Source organism: Corticium candelabrum, chromosome 9 (assembly GCF_963422355.1).
Source record: "Corticium candelabrum chromosome 9, ooCorCand1.1, whole genome shotgun sequence".
NCBI classification, from domain to species: domain Eukaryota; kingdom Metazoa; phylum Porifera; class Homoscleromorpha; order Homosclerophorida; family Plakinidae; genus Corticium; species Corticium candelabrum.
Genome location: NC_085093.1, coordinates 6,453,242 through 6,472,950, shown reverse-complemented (window position 1 = coordinate 6,472,950; position 19,709 = coordinate 6,453,242). Strand labels below are relative to the sequence as shown.

Genomic DNA, 19,709 nt, shown 5'->3' with positions numbered 1-19,709 from the left:
TTGTTCCAGGTAACATTATTTGGTCACTTTTTGGCTAGAGGGTAACTGCAACGCAAAAATTAAAAATTCCTTTATGTTGGAAATTGATAGTCCTAGTTGCATACATGACAGGAAAATAGTTTTAGATTTTTAAGTTTAGTCTTCGCTGAGATATAGCACGTCAAAGTTGCTTCCGGTTCTTCAACTTCCGATAACGAGCGCGGTGTAGTGTGACGTCACTGAGACGCGTGTGCGTCTGTATTGTCAGCGGCCTGTAAAAATGACTAAATCTTCATATCCAAGGCAACGCTGCTAGGGTGGAGGCGACGGCAGCAACAGCGAGTCTTATGAAGAGTCCTCTGGAGGTTTTTACGTGATAATAACGTTCCGTCATCGCATGAATCGCAGGATGAGGAGATCTGCTGGCAGCCACTAGTAAGTATACGTAGTGATTAGACCACACAGGTTTGAGTTCAGCGACAATGCATTTGAAGCTTTGAGACCGCCTGCTGCCTTGGAAGCGGACGAGGAAGAGGACAGGCTACCCGATAGCCTGTCATCATTGCAAGTAGAAGTAGGAGTTAGCTACGTAATCGATGCACATCCGGGTAAGTAAACAACATTCACAGGTTGCAGCTGCGGTCGTTGTGAGATGATGGATACGTACTCGTGTGGAGTGCGTGTGCTGTCAAAACGTATTTGAGGTTGTCTCAAATAATGACACGATAATAATGTCGAATACTAGCAACAATAGTGGCCCTATGGCACGGTGTACTGGTGAGTTCATGCAAAACTCTAGTGCTGTACGTGAGAAAGAGAATAAAATGAGTTGACACAAGGTTTCACTTCACTGTACAGTATACTGTAACGCATACGACTGCATTTACTACACATGATGATCAAGAGGCGAGTCATCTAGAGTCATCAAGAATCTGACCTCCTAGCCATTTGCAGTACTTTTAGTCCTGCACGAGAGTCTTCCTTACCTTCCCGCTTCTCAATTACGGCTCTCCTTTTCTTTTGCAAAGGTTCCAGAGTGCTGCGACCTTGAAGTGTGGAGGCAGGTAGATGGAAAATGATTTTGCTCTTCTACAACCCAGACCAACCTCTTGAATAGACCTGGCTGTACGTATCTCGAAGCAATCAGGCTAAAAGTGGCTACTGCAGACTCCTGTCCACTCGGTAACACGCTTTGTACTCAGTAGCAGTCGCTCGGACGACACAAACGTCTCTGCAATTGTCCTCAATATTTTGCGATTCCCACTCTTTCTTAGCTTGGGGATCTTCGGAAATCGAAACACGATTGCGTATGACTTGCGCGAATTGGTGCATCCTGCAGCCACACAACACCAAACCATTCTTTCGCCACAAATTCCTTTGTTTACAATACACGCTAGAGTGGAGTCTCCCCTCAGTGACGTCACACTACACCACGCCCGTTATCGGAAGTTAAAGAACCGGAAGCAACTTTGACGTGCTATATCTCAGCGAAGACTTAACTTAAAAATCTAAAACTATTTTTCCTGTCATGTATGCAACTAGAACTATCAATTTCCAACATAAAAGAATTTTTGATTTTTGCGTTGCAGTTACCCTTTAATATCAAATGTGAGTTGTTGTGGGACAACATTTCATGTAGCATTAGAATTGTTGAGAGTAGTGTGTTAATTGTTAGATCCTCCTGAATCTGTTAAAATTAGACCATCCAATCCAGTGGGCATTAAAGGTCATAATATCACTTTAAACTGTTCTGCTGTTGGTATAATCCCACTCCAGTTAATGAATGGAAAGGAGGTAAAAATGCAACAGGATCTATTCTAAAATTAACATCACTTGGATATGAGGACAAAGCGACATACACGTGTGTTGCTAGTAACACTATTGAAGCTGGTACTAGGTTTGCTAGTGCATGAGTACAGTTGAGAATTGAAGGTAGTGTTAGTGTTTATTTGTTAAAATGTGTGAACTGTCGTTAACAAGATGTGGTTATTAAAGTCTCCCACAGAGATGTCGTGTATTGTCGGTTCAAAGCTACAATGAATTTGAAGTGAATGTTAGCGCCAACTGTCTTGATGATGGAAATTCAAGTATAACTGAATATCGCATCGAGTATCAGTTGAATAGTGGCACCAACATGTCGTGGTTACAAATAACATTTAGTGCTTCTCATCCTCAACCGTTTGTTGTTGGCGGTCTCAGTCCATTTACAAAGTAACAGCAAGAAACAGGCATGGTTATGAAGTTCAAAGTTTGGCAGCTGTTAGTGCTGTGCTTGTGACTACCTTTGAAGGCTGTAAATTTTTTATTATTTTTAGACTTATGTATTGTCATGATGTTATGTGGTGTATTTATTAGATCCTGGTTCTCCCAGTTCAGTGAGTTTACCAGGGAAAGCTGCTGCTCGCTGGTGTGTTGTGTCTTGGTCACCTCCTAGTATTCCTAATGGTGTTCCTCGCTATTACTTTGTTTACTATGAGCCAATTGTTGTTTGTCAAGCAGGAGATGTGGATGACCGCAAAATACTGAATGTAACAGGCACGTGGGCCAGTTTGACAATGCTTATTCCATTCACATAGTACCGTGTTGAAGTGGCAGCAGTAAATGTTCGATCTCATGATGGTAAAGTGTTAGAGGGAACAAGGAGCACTACCATTGTTATGTTTGTTTAAGCAACATTTGTATTCAGCTGTAATCAAAACCTCAATTTTTAATGAGGCTTAATTTGCTAACAGAGCGACATAGAGTAATATGAAAAAACAGAACATTTACACAGTATTGCGTTAATAGTAGTTTAATTGCTTCATCACGTTGATGGATATGGCCTAACAGATTGTATATGTTATGCATTGCAGCTCCCACAACAGCACCACGTGGCCTAACATTTGCTACTGATCCACCACATACAGTTAATGTGAGTTGGAGGGAACCTGCCGTACCTAATGGCATTGTTCAATATTACATTGTCCAATATATGCTGGCAGACGGAAGTGGAACCAAAATCAGTTTTAATCATGTAACGGGGCTGATCCAGGTGATTAGCAACTTGCAAGAATCAACAAATTATAATGTCACAGTTCAAGCCTACACTATTGGAGTTGGACCAGCAGCATCAATAGTAGTTGGGGCACATGCAATAAGTAAGTTGTTATTTAATTAACAGATACCCCAGTGTAAATGTGTTGCCATACCTACTGGTTGTTTTGTATATGCAAGAACCAACTCCATCTCAACATGTGAGGAGTTCAAGTGTGACATCAAATTGTTACGATTCAGTGGGATTCTCCCATGAACTCTAACGGCATCCTTCAGTTTTACACAGTCAGTACATACGTTTAGCTTACATTTATACATTTGCTGTTTGTACTTTTTTTGTATTTGTGTATAGGTTTACTATGGGACCGATTCTTCTCGATATAACACATCTCCTGGTATTCCCATTAGTCAAAGTACATACACGTTGATGAATCTCAGTCCATACACAACACACTTTATATACATGTCAGTTACAAACAATGCCAACTCAGAAAGTATGCGCAGCAATACCGTTCAAGTGCGAACTCTTCGATCTTCCATACTTAAACCAGATGCAACACCTTTAGCTGGTGGCACAACACTGTCAAAGACAACTATAACAACACTGTCAAAGACAACTATAGCAACACCCTCAAGGACAACATTGATAACATTGGTACCTTCAGGTGTAGATGATTCAAATGGTCCAATACAGTGCGGTTATACCTATGTGTATCTATACTGTTTATAGTGTTGACGACTGTGTCTGCAGAGTAAGTCATCATCCAATTCCGTGATCACAGCAGTTGCTGTTACACTAGGCTTAAGTGTCATCATTCTTATTCTAATCGTATTTTTTGTAGTTTTGAGGTAAAATATTTAAGTTACAAATGTTTGTAATATTTAATTTGTAAGCTAGTATGTGTCATGAAGGAAAAATGATTGGTGCACTAAATCTCCACCTAGAGATGATAGCAGGAATATCAATTCTACAGACACATCTGAAACAGGTGGAAGTTTGAATTTAAACAACACGACAAGGAATTTCTCATGTCCTAATGCAGGTGAGAATATTGACATGATGTGAAATTGGAAGACTATAATGTACAACTTAATTACCAAGGGTTTGCTCATTTATTGGCATTGTTTTTCTATAGGCTATAATATGCTATTTCATAATTCTGTTATCTCTATTGAAACACGCGCAAAAACGACAGACTTTGATAGAGTACTGTGATTAGCAGCAGTTAGTGCAAGTATCATTATTACTTACTCAGTCATGAAGAACATCCAGATATCTAATTGCTTATGTGAATGTAATGTATGTGGCTAGACAATATAAAAGCCATATTTTACAACTGAAGTAACATCACATGTCTAGTTAGGCTGGCAGGAGGACTTGTGTCTCCCAGGGTTAATAATTTGCAGTCAGATATTTTACTGGTTGACTCTAGATCTAGTCATGTTTTGTGACAGAAGACTATAGCTATAGTAGATTTTTAGTGACCATGACTTTGTAATTTTGACTAGGGTGAATGCTAGGTTGCAAAGTGCAAATAGTGAGAATTGGCCCTGAAAGCTTTAATAATGACTTTCAATTGTTGTACAGAACTTTTTGTTTGACTTGAAACCTAGAATAATTAGACGTACAATTTTGAGATTTATTGACTTGCGCAAGAGTCTTGTCCTGAATCAATGGACCTATGCATAATAACGATGGACAATCAGTCAAGCCTAATATCAACCAGAGAGTTGTTTAATTAAATCTAATTATGATATTGTGGGTGATCACAACAGATTTGCTCTTACAGGTGCAGGAAACCATGATAAACAAAATGACTATGAAGTCATGAAGTGACTATGTGAAAACCGTTTTGGTCTCACCAACGTAGTACAAGAAACGACTTTCTGGCAATGATTTGTGACTTCTTTTAAGGCCTAAAATACATTTGTTAGTGCTTGTGGTTTGATCGACTCTGTTTGTCATGGTGACTATTGTTGCCTTGTTTGTAGCTAGTTTGTATGAAGGCCTATGGTTAGCTAAAAGTGAACCTTGTATTGTGTGGGACTATTCTGCTTGTGAAAGATAAAACTAGATAGGTGGGAAACAAACAAGATTTTACAAGATTGTGAATTCAAGCTTACTTAAAATTTCAAAAAAAATTATTATTTAGTCACAGCTTGTTCCTGCCTCTGCTTATTAATGGATACATAAATGTTGTTTGGCTTACGCGTATCTATTTACATGGTGGGTAAGTGGTCCTTCGAGTCTTGTCTGCAGAGTTTCTAGACAGGAATAGGTTTCCATAGCCATGTCTATATAATATTTTATTACTAAGTAAGCCAGAAAATGACAATGCTGTAAGTAGCAGTAATACCATGGTTACGTGACGTGTGACCAATTACAAGTGGGTATTGAGATGGTGTATATGGCATATTGTATGGCAAGTGAAAACTGTACAATAAGTGAGTGTAACTGTGCAATAAGTGAGGGTGTCGTCTTCCACACTAATTCAATTCCACTGGAATACTTGGTTCATCTAGTGGAGTACCACACCCTCAACCGGATTAAATTGTGAAGATTAAAGAAATGTGCCCCTGGAGTACATGTACTCACCAAATAACTGTAACAGCAAAAGCTGTTTTCGGGATTTCAAAAACAGAGAATAAATTAATGCATTCAAAATGTACAAGAACTAGGCTAAGTATGCATCATAAGTACGGTATGTTTCATATCAGAATGGCGTCTGATAATAGAGCAGAATGAGAAGTTCTAGATTAAGAACCTATAGCCTGTTCAAATTGACTGTACATCAGTTACTTCATCATAAATCCGAGATCTTTCCTTTTCCTAGCCGCCAATCGTCAATGGCACGACACCAGTCCTGAGCTTCACCGTTTGCTTCTAGATAGTATGTTCTGTTGGGCTAAAGTAAGAAGTTTATAAGTTATTGACGGGATGAAACCGGGTTACAAACTAGAGACCGTATGAACGAAGAACACTTTAAAGTTTTTCATTTCTGTTCTCAAATCAGATGACCTGACCAAACAAGTTCAATCATTAAATTAAAAAATCCACACGTGTGCACTCACTCTCACACATGCACACATGGACACACACAGGCAGGCAGACAGACAGACAGAATATTGTATGTTGTTAGATTCATGTTTCAAATATAAATGTATTGGACAGACAGACAAACAAACAGACAGACACATGTACACACAGAGACAGACAGACACATGTACAAATAGAGACAGACAAACAAACAGACAGACAGACTCATGTACACATGAAGACAGACGAACAAACAGACAGACAGACACATGGGGACAGACAAACAGAGACAGACAGGAAGACACACAGACAGACACATGGAGACAGACAAACAGAGACAGACAGAAAGACACACAGACAGACAGACACATGTACACACGGAGACAGACAGACAGACATGCATGCATGCACACACACACGCAAACACACACAAACACACAATCACCATGGAATTTCTCCTTTGAGTTCCATTGCCACAGGATCGACATAATACAAATGGGGAGCATCTGTAAGCAAAAGCTGTCTTCGCCTTGCAAACAAACCCTACATACAGCATATTACTTTCACCCCAGCCATTACACTCTTACACGCAGTCCTTAGCCCTTACATCTAAAACAGTTTTAGACATACCTTTCTCTTATCTACTAGTCCCATTTTTACAATGAGTTCTCCGTTAACGAAAGTATCCCTACAACAACAAAAACGAATGTTCCCGAAATAAAATAGAAATACCAAATGCATTAGTTACCATTTACATTCTCGCTTTTGCTTCTCCAGCAGCTGACGTCTTAATTCATTATCACCCTGCTTGCTGTCTGTTTCCTTTGATTCCTTCAGTCCCCAGCATGCTAGCAAGTGATCATCAAATTCATCGTCTCGCTTGAAGTCTCTCATCATGTATTCGCTACGTAGTGCTTCGCCGTCCTTTGAATTGGATGGCAAGTAAGGAACAATGGCCGGTGGTGTCTGCTCGTGTAGCGTCTCCCAAACAATGCCTGCACCCAAGAAGGCATTTTAGTTTGAGTACGGCAAGATACAACACAACAGCAACCTTCATAGAAACCGTGAGCTTTCAACTGTGCGTAGCCACCAAATTCATCACATCCTAGACGTTTAGTGGGATCCAATATCTAAACAATGGGTAAAAGCTAAACGCCTACCGTATTACCTCGCCTAGAACGGCATGCTGTTATAAGCGAATTTTACCAGAATCCGCTAAAACTCCAGCTGGTACCTATAACAGCATGCCGTTATAGGGTGAAGTGTCGTTATAGAGCAAGGTACGAGAGTCACAGTAATACGAGGCCTATCTTTTGATATTAATATTGTGGTAATGGAGGAGACACGTGTCAATGTGGAGGATGACGCTAATGACCATGTTGACGATGTTGCCGTTGGTGAAGACTTTGACTCAAGCCAGCCAAAAGCCAGAAGCAGGAAATCCTACACAGTAAGATTCAAGTTGGCGGCCGTGGACAAGTTTGATCAGCTTGGCGGCAATGTCGCACAGGCTTCAAGAGAATTGGGAATTTCAAGAAGTAGTTACCTAGTAGTAGTTAATAGTACTGCTTAAGAAAGATATTAGATTTTGTTGGATGTGCAACTCGAGGTGCTGGTAAAATTCCCTCATTTACAACGGCATGGCATTGTACCTCGAGGTATAACGGCACCCTGGTAAAATTCGTTCCATAACAGCATGCCGTTCCATGCGAGGTAATACGGTAGGTAAGTTGCTTAGGTTAGAGCGACAACCTCCAGTACATACACATGCATATTTGTGGTACACAAATAAGCACAGCCTACAACCAGTGACATTGCTTGTATTATGTTATGTCGCATGCATGCCACACTGATCTCAAGTTCTCCTCAGAAAATGGCACCAGCCAGCATGGTACAAACAATGCTCAAGTCATAAGCTATCAGTGTGGTTTCCCTCTCTGTAAGACTTTTAAGCAGACATTCATACAAAAATGAATGTACTAAATCAGGACTAAATAGGGTCTGACAAATAACACAAAATAGTACGTGTATTACAGTGTTCTCGCCAGAGGCGGCAGTGCCTGCATTTTGCCGGTTGGGAAGGAAAAATGCCGGTTGGGAAGGTAAATATAGCTGATTTTGCCGGTTGGATGGATTACAATTATTGCCAAGTAAGAAGAAGGGACTATGGTTGTGGAGACAGCCTGCTGTGAAAGCTAAACAGCTACATGTCAGTAGGGTACCTGTATCACATGTTAATTGCATTCTCACCTTGCCATTGGCACGTGTGCACCAACAGGCTATCAAGATAGGAATGCCATTTTGCAAAAGACACCTGCACATCCACATGTACACCTGCACCTTCTCTTACAAGAATGTTGTAACTCATTTCTTTACTAGGGCCTTGTATATAAGGTGTCATGGTACATCTGAATAGCTATATAACCTATAGTTGAAGTTTCTGTACTAGTAATGGCTGCATGTGTCACATACAGTGACGCTGCATGTTTCACATACGGTGACACTAAAATCCTTACTGCGCATCCTGGATACTGAAGGTATGGATCTAGCCTCAACAGCAGATAGTGGACCTCCTGCAAAGAAGGTGAAATTGCCATCTGGCATGCCGGCTAGCTAGAGTCGTATAGACGGTAGAAATGGTTCAAACGCGTGCACAATAATTTGTGCCTTGTTTTGTAAGGAACTCATTTCAACCGAATCAGCATTGTGTGGCAATTGCTCTCACCTTCAGTCAATGATGTGCAACTGCATGATGGAAGGAAACAAGATGTACGATCGATTAGGACTAACAGGTATGTACTCGTGCAGTGAAGTCGTCAACCTCAAACCTGCAATAGGGGTTTCAATCTGTCAAGACTTCTTTATAACGCCTGAACAGTGTCATGAAATTTTTGACAACCTTCAATCACAGGCAGAGTGCAACGTAAATGGTCGTTCTGCAGGCGTGCTAGTGATTCATCCGTTTTCTTTTGCTGTAGCAGTAGACCGTGGACTTACAGTTTTTTTTGACAGTCATTCTCACGGCGAAAACGGTGCTCTTCTTGCTATTGTTTCGTTTGCTGATAGCAAGGCTTATTTCGAGAAGTTCCTAAACACGTACTATGCTTTCTTGAAGTATGATGGCAGTGTAAGAGGAAAGTACGCTCAACTTAGTATATTGTGCCTCTAGCGGTAACTGACAGAACATTCTAATACGAGTTATTATCATAATGATTGAGTTAATTAATAGTTGGAAACGTAGTTGCTACGTGATGCGTCTTCTACTTCTACGTCTCATTGTAATTTCCAAGTAATAGCAACATTGCAGCAGAAATACATACACAGAAATTAGCTGTTTCCGTGCAGAGTACTCCGTTCTCTCTCTCTCTCTCTCTCTCTCTCTCTCTCTCTCTCTCTCTCTCTCTCTCTCTCTCTCTCTCTCTCTCTCTCTCTCTCTCTCTCTGAGCACGCCATATTCCTGGTCATCGTTTGCAGTTATATCAAGTGTCAGTGACTAAGGTTGTGCTATTTCTATCTGTGATCCTGACGTGAACAAGTAGAAGATTGCAATCTTCTCTTCGTCTCAGTCTTTTCCGAGGCACCTCCTTTCTTTCCTCTACTTCGACCGCCACTGTCCTTGTTCCTGTGCCCTGCCGGACTGTGCCTTGGTCTCACTCACTTCTTGATGGCTCAGACAGGCAGGAGTGTTCAGTGGATGTGTCTGCACGTACTATAGGTAATGTATACATACTGAATTGTGTGCGGATAGTGTCTATATCACCTGTACCATCCTAAAATCTAATGCAAGTTAAAGATGACCTAAAATTAGGCAATGATGACGTCATCATCCGTTATTAATGGCGTCATAATTCAATTAGCATTGCCGGTTGGGAAAAAATCCTGGCTAGAACACTGTATTATATATACCATATGCACTACCACGCATGGAAGAGCAGGACATTATCGGTGAGTTTTACAAGAATTTACTTAATTGGTACCTATAGTAGCATGCTGTTATAAGGTGAGTCAAAGACAGAAAGTAGAAAATCCTACACAGTGGGATTCAGTTGGCAGCTGTTGCCAATTTGATGAGCTTGGCAGCAATGTGGCATGAACATCAAGGAAGTTGGGAATTTCACAAAGATGTCTACAAACCTGGATCAAGCAACGGGAGCAGTTGAACGAAATGTTGTGTGCAGGTATAACTGTGCTGGTAAAATTCCCTCTTTTATAACGACATGCCGTTGTACCTCGAGGTATTACAACACTCTGATAAGACCCACTATATAACGGCATGGTCTTATATGTGAAGAAATACTGTTCATCATCATAAACTACTAACTTAAGAAATAAAGTGTTTTATTCATCAATCAACCATCAATGTACAAAGGTAGTACTCATGTCACAAAAAGTTGCTCAGATTTAAATTTCACAGTTGCTAATGTTTGCTCAGGTGCTAACAGCCAGATCAAAGTCATACCCAACAGTTTAGATCCTCTAAAGGATTCACATTAATAAATCTAACATCTTTGTATTTGGGGATTGACAGGACATTGAAAATACTCATTTACAATCAGCTATGCAAGGGACAATGCTATCCATATCGTAGCACATCGAACATGTCTAAATATAACAGTTATATACTACCAGCTTCATGACTCATGGTAAGAGTAATGCTTCATAATTGCATATGTGGTAAACATAACAACACCTGACCAGCTCTGATAGCCCTCAAAGTGTCTTCTTCAGAGAAGGGAAGATTTCTCAAGCAGTAGTATGAGATACGACCACGTAGGCGAGTTACGTGAGGGTTTCTTCCTCACCACAAGACTATTTCACATTAGAGTATGAGAGCTTCCTACCTAGTGCTGAAAAAACCAAGCCAGTCCCCTAGGCATCATTTTCCTAGTGGCAATTTATATGTTGCCACAAGTTGCACATTGTTGTGACAACATGTGTTCCTTCAGTCTGTATAATCAAACTCCCAGATTGAGTCCAGATTACACCTCAGGATAAGTACCCTACAGCCTACATGCTTGAATTACGTGTTATGCACATATAATTGTTTGACCTCATATCTTGCTTTAGGAAGTCCACTGATCTTATTATACATTCATTACTTTCTCAGAAGAAATTTAATTTACCAGCATCATTCGATAAACATGATTTACGTATGTGTAATAGATTTCATCTTGATATTGACTTGAACTATAAATAATGCTACTTACCAACAGACTTCTCACAAGATCAGCACCAAGCTCTGGAAAGCCGTCCGGAATCTCATAATCCAATTTGGTAATTTTCTGAAAACATTGATATTCATTTCTAAAATATAAAACAACATCCGGTCAACAGCCACATTAAATAAAGTTTCATGTGCATACATACACAGCATGAAAAGGTGGTAAGCCAGCCAGCAGCTGAAAGATAATGCAGCCGAGTCCCCACAGATCAGAACTACAACAAAAACAAAATGCAACAATGTTGACTTTGAAGTATATCAAACATGATACGACACAAAACATGATTTCACAAAGGGCATTACATCCCATATACAGTGGTACGCAAAAGTAAGTGAACCCCTTGTAAAATCAAGGTTTTTCTAAATTCCTAACTGTTAAAAGATATTAGAGCCCCGTAATGTAGCCTGTGCATATTACAGACAACTATGCCTTTGCTAAAAGTTGAAATAACTGTTTTCGTAAAGGAGAAACCAAGTTAATCACAACGTGTGCATGGCAAAAGTATATAAACCCTTGGCAAAACTCTTCTCAGCACTTCAAATACCGGCAGTCTTAAGCTGTTCTAGTGAGGTTTCTCCCACATTTTTAGTGACGAGTTTGCACTACATAAATGCTTGATGCTAGAAGCGCGTAAGTTGCAACTCTGAAGCATTTTTGAGTCTCGTTAATGGCGCGCAAGAAAGAGCTTTCCGAAGATCTGCGAAAACGAGTCGTCGAGTTTCACAAGCTTGGAGAAGGTTACAAGAAAATCGGAAGACGCCTTTCAATTCACCAGTTGACGGTGCGGCAAATAGTGTACAAATGGAAAGCTTTGAATACGACAAAATCACTTCCTCGGTCCGGCCGTCCGAGGAAGCTGTCGGGTCGTACCTTGCGAAAAGTCCTCCGAGATGTCACAAACAATCCGCGAACGTCAGCAGATGATGTGCAAAAGTCTTTGAAGAACGCAGGAGTCAAAGTGCATCAAAGCACAGTCCGTCGCGCACTGAACAGGGAAGGATTGCATGGCTGAGTAGCAAGAAGAAAGCCACTGCCGTCACCAAAACATCGCAAAATGCGTTTGACTTTTGCCAAAGCTCATGTCGACAAAGACAATGCATTTTGGAAGAAAGTTCTTTGGACAGATGAAACAAAAATTGAGCTGTTCAGCCACAACGACGTTCGTTACGTGTGGCAAAAAAAGAATACAGCCTTTGACGAAAAGAACGCTGTCCCCACTGTCAAGCACGGTGGAGGAAGCGTTATTCTTTGGGGTTGTTTTGCAGCGTCTGGCACAGGAAAAGTAGAATTCGTTCAAGGCCGCATGAATTCTACTCAATATCAAAAGATTTTGGCCGACAATGTTCGTCATCTTGCCAAACTGGATATTCCAGCAAGACAATGATCCAAAACATACCAGTCGTTCAACCTGTTCGTGGTTTCAAGAACACTCGTACACTGTTTTAGAGTGGCCTAGTCAGAGTCCAGACTTAAATCCAATAGAAATGCTTTGGCGAGATCTGAAGAAAGCAGTCCACAAGCGCTCTCCAAAGAATTTGAAAGAGTTGAAGTCGTATATTGTTGAAGAGTGGGGAAAAATTTCACCAGAGAGGTGTCAACGCCTTGTTGAAGCATACCAACACCGTTTGCTTGCCGTTATTGAAGCAAAAGGTGGAATAACTAAGTACTAATGAAAGGGTTCACATACTTTTGCAAAGAACTACTTTTGATGAATTTGAGTTTTCTTCTACAAACTAATTATGAGAGTTCAGTTCTACCTTCAGCAAAGGCATAGATGTCAGCAATTTGCACAGGCTACATTACGGGGCTCTAATATCTTTTAACTGTCAGGTGTTTAGAAAAAGCTTGATTTTACAAGGGGTTCGCTTACTTTTGCGTACCACTGTAAGACACTGCTCTCATTTAATTTGCAATGCCAAGTGTAATGATCAAACCAATATGTCAAATCTTATCGTAAAGTTGCGAACAAAAACTGCCCTTAAATAGTAACCTCATTTCTTGGCTACGTACTTTCTCTATAAGCAGCCCTCGAATAGAAGCCATGACTTTTATCCAGGATACGTTATTGCCCAGATAGTCGAGTCGTTACTATTCGTAGTGAGGTCACCGATTGAGATGCGTGCGACAATCTCAAGCGAAGAGGAAGAAATACACTTGTCGCTGGGCTACTTTGGACAGCATCCTTAACAAAAGCCTCCCTCAAATATAACCCGCCCTCAAATAGTAACCGCACTTAGTCCGTGGCTTATATAGACTTAAGCCATGGCTTTAGTTCGCGACTTTACGTATATGAAATACTTTGAACATGTCGCCATGATGTCATGTGCATTATTAGTACAACAAAATACAACTATTAATTAATTAATGTAGCTAATGTACTTTTTGGCAGCAAAAATTTTCAAACATACTGAGAGCCATGATGTATCCAGAATTTACAGACTATATGCTGCCTTTGTCTTCATCAACTATCAGCCATATCTTCTCAAACGTTCATTATCTCTTCTTGTGTGCCTGTACTTTCCATGCTTGCCTAGATACGAACTGATGAGTGTCACACATGGGTCTTGATTAAGTTCCAATTCTCTGACGTGGCAGAACTTCTCTGCTTAGTTGCTTGCCGCTTGCTACTCATACAGCCACCATGTTTCTCACGAGCCTGTCAACTTGCGCTGGACAAGTCATACGCTATGGCTATGAATTAAGGACTAACACATCAATGTGTACTACGAGGCTCATACACTACTGAGATGAGCTAATCAAGCAGTACACTACAGGTTAATATAAAAATTCAATCATGCAAATTTCAATTAGTTAACTATTTAAAGCCTGGTTCATAATATCGACGCTAACGCTGACGTTGACGCTGGAATACAAATGAATCCTATTCCAGCATCAGCATCAAAGGTCAAGATCAAAGGATGCCACCTGTGTCAAGGCGGTATCTTGATGTTGAAACTCAGCTGAGCGTCAGCATCAATATTGTGAACCAGGCTTAAAACTAGAGAAATCTACGATGGAATCGCATAACTCGCATGGCAACTGTAAGTTTGATCCTCTGAGTTGGTGTAACTTTATGTGGAGTAGACAGTACGTTCTGATGAACAGAACAATAAGTGAACACTGCAGACGTGTGCAAGCCAATGGTAAACCCCTCCAAAGAGACACTGCAAATGCCACCTATCCTATGTTGGCATCTGTGCTCTATGGCAATATTTGCAGACTAGTCAACCTTTTTATATTCCAGCGATGCACCATTTTATTTTATATGTGAGTCACAGGTGATCGCCATTCAGCCCTCCAAAATATCTCCTTAGAAGATGCTAGTGACTACATTCTAAATGAGCCTTTTGTGAACGTGCAAATGTCTTTGTCTTTGTTGACTCAAAGGACAATGATTCAGGAGTTGCAGAAGTCGTCCACTCATTTAGAAGAGTCCTAAATTGTCCAGAATGCAAAGGTCTTGACCGAGTGCTTATCTTGGCTTTTTGACAACATCTTCCTATTCTGAAAATTTCATATTGATACGTTCAGTTGTTCAATAGTGTTTACACACACACACACACACACACACACACACACACACACACACACACACACACACACACACACACACACACACGCGCGCGCGCACACACACAACTACGAACATTACAGCCTCACTACGGAAGTTGTAACTACAGTCTTAGACAGTTGACCTCATCTTGGAAAGAAACAGCTAGCCAGATATTTCTGGCTGTCTTTCTTTGCAATGTCAGGTCAAATGTCCAAGAATCTTCAAGATTGGTCTGTCTAGAGCAAATAGACAGTCCAGTATTTCACGTGCTGAGTATACCTATCATCAGTACACATAACCATCCAGCTATGTAAACTTATATCCCATTATTTCTAGCAATCAAGACTGAGAAAATAGGCAGTGTTATCTGCAAATATAAAATGAAATATGTCATGAAAACAACTTAACCTTATTAATAAGTCATACTTAATGAACATCAGAGCAAAGTAGACAAACAAAGTACCTAGTCACAGTCTTCCATGTCAACGTTTTCTTTCACACTATAGAAACCACTGTTACATCCTATGTACCAAACGAAAAAATGAAAAAGCATGTGTACATAAACTATGATGGTACTAGCAGAGACTCAGTTCATCATTCCATGGCATCCCATGGTGTGTGTTATATATTTTTCTGTGGGTGATGTGGTCACAATAGCTATGTGATCTCATCAGTGACATTGTTTCAGTTATACATGAAGACATATAATAGAAAGCAAAGAGAAACCAGAAACTCTCGAGTTTCCCAATGCAGATTGAGAGTGGAGACTCTAATAAATTCAATATCGACTGAGTGACACGTGATAACTGATTTATATCCCGTTTGATGTATGATTCCCAGTCCACCACCCTAAGCCTGTTAGTAGGGTAGGCGATCCAGGATCCTTGTCTGGTGGTGAGTGTCTTTCATGTTCAATTTCTACGTCAAATGACTAAGAATTGTTTGTTGTGTTGCATGCGTAGGTATTGCAGCTGATGTGTATGTTGACAACTTGATAGATTGCACCACCATTGCAATTTGTGCTAATTACTTTTCCATTTAATTATACAGAAATTGGTAGTCATCCTGGTTGACAGAGTTATCAGCCCTAGAGCTATCAGCCTCAAGGCTGATAACCTATATCAGTCTGTGGCAATGATGATGAGATAACAAAGGGTTATTTCCCTGCTATGCTGATAACCTATATCAGTCTGTGATGCTGAATGATGGGATAATATAGGGTTATCTCCCTGCTAGGGCTGATAACCTATTATCAGTCTGTGGTACTGGATGAGAGCATGATACAGATTATAGGGTTTATCACCCTGTTGTCTCCTTCGAACTCACCTAGCAATGGGATATAATTATTATATTTCCATACGGTATAGAAAAACATAAATATAAATAAAAATGTCGGTAAAACTCTCAAACACACACACACACACACACACACACACACACACACACACACACACACACACACACACACACACACAACCAAACAACCCCTTGAACTGAATATTAACAATACAGCAACAGTGTTCTATTATGTCATTATTATTGTCATTGGCTCTACCTCTTGCAAGCTTCCTTGTCTGTCAGTAGTTCTGGTGACACATACTCTGCCGTTCCCACAAACGAATTTGCCCTTGTTGCTATTTAGACAAGAACATTAGTAATAATTTGCTAACTCTAATGCCATCTGCAACTACAACTTACTTTCAGCGTTATCCAAAATTTTTGCAGTTCCGAAGTCAGTAATCTTTATATGCATCTTTTCGTCTAACAGTATATTCTCAGGCTTTAAATCTCTAATATTCACAGTTGATATTACCGACCCGCACAGACAACATACCTACATAATATCTACAGCTCACCTATGAATGATCCCCAAGCCATGTATGTATTCTAATGCAAGAATAATTTCAGCTGTGTAGAAACATGTGCATTCAACATCAAAACATCCAACCTAGGACACATCGTATAAACATAACACAAAAATAGCAGAAATACAACATGAGAACTTGACAAATTATATAAATACAACATTTTTAGGTTGAATTACACTATACGCAAGTCTATACACAAACAATGGGTCGGTACAACAACTTGCACTTGCACATACTCAATAGAATTCAGTGGCAAATCCAGAATTTCAGCAGGCCACATGCTGTGTCACAGAAGGCTAGGTCATACAATCATGTACTGACACATCACTTGACAGACATGTGACACTGTCTGCATGAAAGTTGAATATCTGGGTATCATGCTAGGGTACTTCACAATAGAAATTTGAAAAATCTACAGTGATTTCTAAAAAAAAACAACTAGAGTATAATCATTGTCCAGCAGATGCACAACATTGATTGAGATCGCAAAGACACGTCTATAAATTTGGCTCTCCTGAAGAGGGGCACATGCTCCCAATGGCCCCATCTAAATCTTAAACAGAAATTAGTAAATCACATAAGAGATGATTCACAGGTTTGCCATGTTCACGAGCACACAACATATGCTCCGATCAAATGTGGTAAAGGAAAGAGCTAGAGACATGTACACTTATGACTGAGAAAATGAGTTTTTATACCCAAATCATAGCAAATACATCAAAAATGCTCATGGAGCATTCTTGACAAAGGCGAGATTGCAAGGTCTGCATGCAAACACTTTGTATTGTATAACCAAAGCTGTACAAGCCTTTCAACCACTGTTTCAGAATCTTATGAGTCATCCAACGGAGATATCTCTGCACCGCTTCCACTATAAACACATATATGTTTTTGTCTATAATTAATCACCTTAAAGTTGACAGTCACACAGAAAGGCAGTCCATGCAAACTTGAAGGGATGGACAGTTATCGGGGTAAATCTTGTTCTCTCCAGATAGAAAAGAAAAGATAACAGAAAAAATAAATTTGAAACATTGTTTCATTTCTTGAAAAATACATATTATACTTCTTGTCCATACATGTAGCTGAGTCAGATATGAGAATACAATTTGACTCATAGTATGGTGTTTAATATAAATATTATGTTAAATATATTAAGTCAGGATGCCAAAATTTCTTCATAAGATTGAGTTTGTACACCCCCACCCCCATCCCCGCCGGCTTGTCCATGTCAACATTCATGTGTAGAATGTAATAAACACAAAAACAATCTCTCACTAGACGTGAAGCAAAAGTGGCATATGACAGTGTATTAGATGCGCACGTCTATGCACCAGCGAGGGGATTGAAAAGGATAAGTTTTTAAGCTTGTCAAACTGATGAATATTATGAGTCATTCTAACTGAGTCCTCATCCATGGGTATCGATCACATCCAGGTAAAATGTAACTGGTTTGACAGGGAAAAAGCTACAAAAGACTCCTAAAATAATAAAAACAAAAATCAAACTTTTCGACCTCAAATGTATAAAACGTACCATGCGTGTGGTGATCAAAGTATTTCCAAAGGACGTGAAATGTCACATGCAGTGAAATGTTACCAACACTTGCATGAAATTGTTTATCAGCTGAGTATATCTAACAGTGCCCTGGCAGTAAAACTGATTCACAAAATGTGTGCACTGTACTTCCAGTGAAATCTACCAAACATATCACTAAACCACAGCTTCCCAAGCAGATAATACGAAGCTACTACCATATGGCCAGAAATAGAAACTTTATACATAAGTGCATTCTAGTGGCTTTACATACTTTTGGTATGAATAAGAATAGCACATACATACCCTCTGAATGTATGGGAGCAGCTCTCCTTTCTCAGCATAGCTCAACCCAAAATCTACCAATAATAAAATAGAAGTCATCTTGGTCACACACACACACACACACACACACACACACACAGACACACACACACACACACACACACACACACAGACACACACACACACACACAGACACACACACACACACACACACACACACACACACACACACACACACACACCACGCAAAGAAACATGTGATCAGATAAAGTCAACTTCACATCTTACACAATCTCTCTGAATCCTGAAAAGTGAAATAGAGGCGTACAAAAAAAGGGTGATCCAACCGGCTCAAAACATCCTTCTCGCGACTAACGTACTGCACTTTCTTTTCCCTGATGATATGCTTCTTCTCCAGTATTTTCACTGTATACGTCAACAACATACACAATCAACAACCAAAACAAATCAATCAACATGCCATCACAAACTTGCAAACTGTTTCCCAGTTTTCTTCTCTTTAGCCAACACAACAGTAGAGTACGACCCTTCACCCAAGATTGTACCAAACTCAAAGTCGGCAGGAGTCTTCTTCATGCGACCATCTCCACTAGCCCCAGATCCACTACTCGACTTCCTTCTCAAACCCTACAACAAGTTAACATCTCAATCAACGTAGAGTGAAGCACAGACTGGTGACGACAACGCCATCGAGAGTGTGAAAGTGGAGGCGGATGTCTAGCAGCTGCATGCAACCACAAACTCTACAAGCACGACTGTCCGAACCTAACGGCGTCGTACACGCATCACCAAACCAGCTGCAGCCAACTTGTGCAGAGACCGACAACGAATGACAGAGTCTGCTGTCATCCTAACTTAACAAGCGTTCGATTCTACCAACCTTTTCTGATGACACGGACATCGTGATGAAGCGCAAGTCACAAAATGTTGCGGCACCGTCTCTAGCCTACCTGACACTCGCAACGCTAAGAAATCACACTTCTCAACAGCATCGAGTTTGCGCAAGCGTACATTGAGTTGCCGCACCCCCTTCGCATTTTATCGAGCAAAAGGTTAAAGTGGACAAACGTTTAAGAAACAATATATGTAAAAGGTCCTCAACCTTATAGCAATTTCGCTTGTATGTCCGCACTACACTGTACTAAAAGCAACAAATGTTCAATCACGTGACAAGC

At 40.2% G+C, this 19,709-nt stretch overlaps 2 protein-coding genes and 1 long non-coding RNA gene across 4 annotated transcripts; 2 read left to right on the top strand and 1 right to left on the bottom strand.

The window, feature by feature from the left end:
* The first annotated feature begins 3,377 nt into the window (after positions 1-3,377).
* Positions 3,378-5,157, top strand: LOC134184948 (uncharacterized). The gene is made up of 4 exons (XR_009970711.1): positions 3,378-3,677; positions 3,743-3,861; positions 3,925-4,055; positions 4,803-5,157. It is a non-coding gene; the product is annotated as an uncharacterized LOC134184948 (long non-coding RNA).
* A 434-nt stretch (positions 5,158-5,591) lies between these two features.
* LOC134184174 (3-phosphoinositide-dependent protein kinase 1-like) lies at positions 5,592-19,550 on the bottom strand. The gene is made up of 15 exons (XM_062651796.1): positions 19,415-19,550; positions 19,005-19,161; positions 18,802-18,939; positions 18,535-18,587; positions 16,681-16,772; positions 16,523-16,614; positions 16,380-16,458; positions 11,417-11,485; positions 11,257-11,353; positions 7,101-7,179; positions 6,798-7,044; positions 6,680-6,737; positions 6,495-6,592; positions 5,977-6,031; positions 5,592-5,918 (listed from the first exon to the last, which is right to left on the bottom strand). The coding sequence occupies exons 1-15, from the start codon at positions 19,433-19,435 to the stop codon at positions 5,817-5,819; spliced, it is 1,437 nt and encodes a 478-aa protein (XP_062507780.1). The 5' UTR covers positions 19,436-19,550; the 3' UTR covers positions 5,592-5,816.
* LOC134184175 (uncharacterized) lies at positions 8,208-9,418 on the top strand. Of its 2 annotated transcripts, XM_062651798.1 has the most exons (3): positions 8,233-8,633; positions 8,730-8,841; positions 8,905-9,418. In XM_062651798.1, the coding sequence occupies exons 1-3, from the start codon at positions 8,589-8,591 to the stop codon at positions 9,216-9,218; spliced, it is 471 nt and encodes a 156-aa protein (XP_062507782.1). In that variant the 5' UTR covers positions 8,233-8,588; the 3' UTR covers positions 9,219-9,418. The 2 variants fall into 2 exon arrangements, with proteins under 2 accessions (XP_062507781.1, XP_062507782.1); XM_062651797.1 differs by having other exon boundaries at positions 8,208-8,633; positions 8,730-9,415.
* Positions 19,551-19,709: the final 159 nt, after the last annotated feature.

What these genes read in the sequence shown, in the direction of transcription:
- LOC134184175 (XM_062651797.1), top strand. Translation starts at nt 8,589, where the DNA reads ATGGATCTAGCCTCAACAGCAGATAGTGGACCTCCTGCAAAGAAG. An exon ending in GTGGACCTCCTGCAAAGAAG is followed by an intron (nt 8,634 to 8,729) that starts GTGAAATTGCCA and finishes TTGTTTTGTAAG; the next exon opens with GAACTCATTTCAACCGAATC.
- LOC134184174 (XM_062651796.1), bottom strand. Translation starts at nt 19,435, where the DNA reads ATGTCCGTGTCATCAGAAAAG. An exon ending in GGCTTGGGGATCATTCATAG is followed by an intron (nt 16,615 to 16,680) that starts GTGAGCTGTAGA and finishes TGTGAATATTAG; the next exon opens with AGATTTAAAGCCTGAGAATA. An exon ending in TTACCACCTTTTCATGCTGT is followed by an intron (nt 11,354 to 11,416) that starts GTATGTATGCAC and finishes TTTATATTTTAG; the next exon opens with AAATGAATATCAATGTTTTC.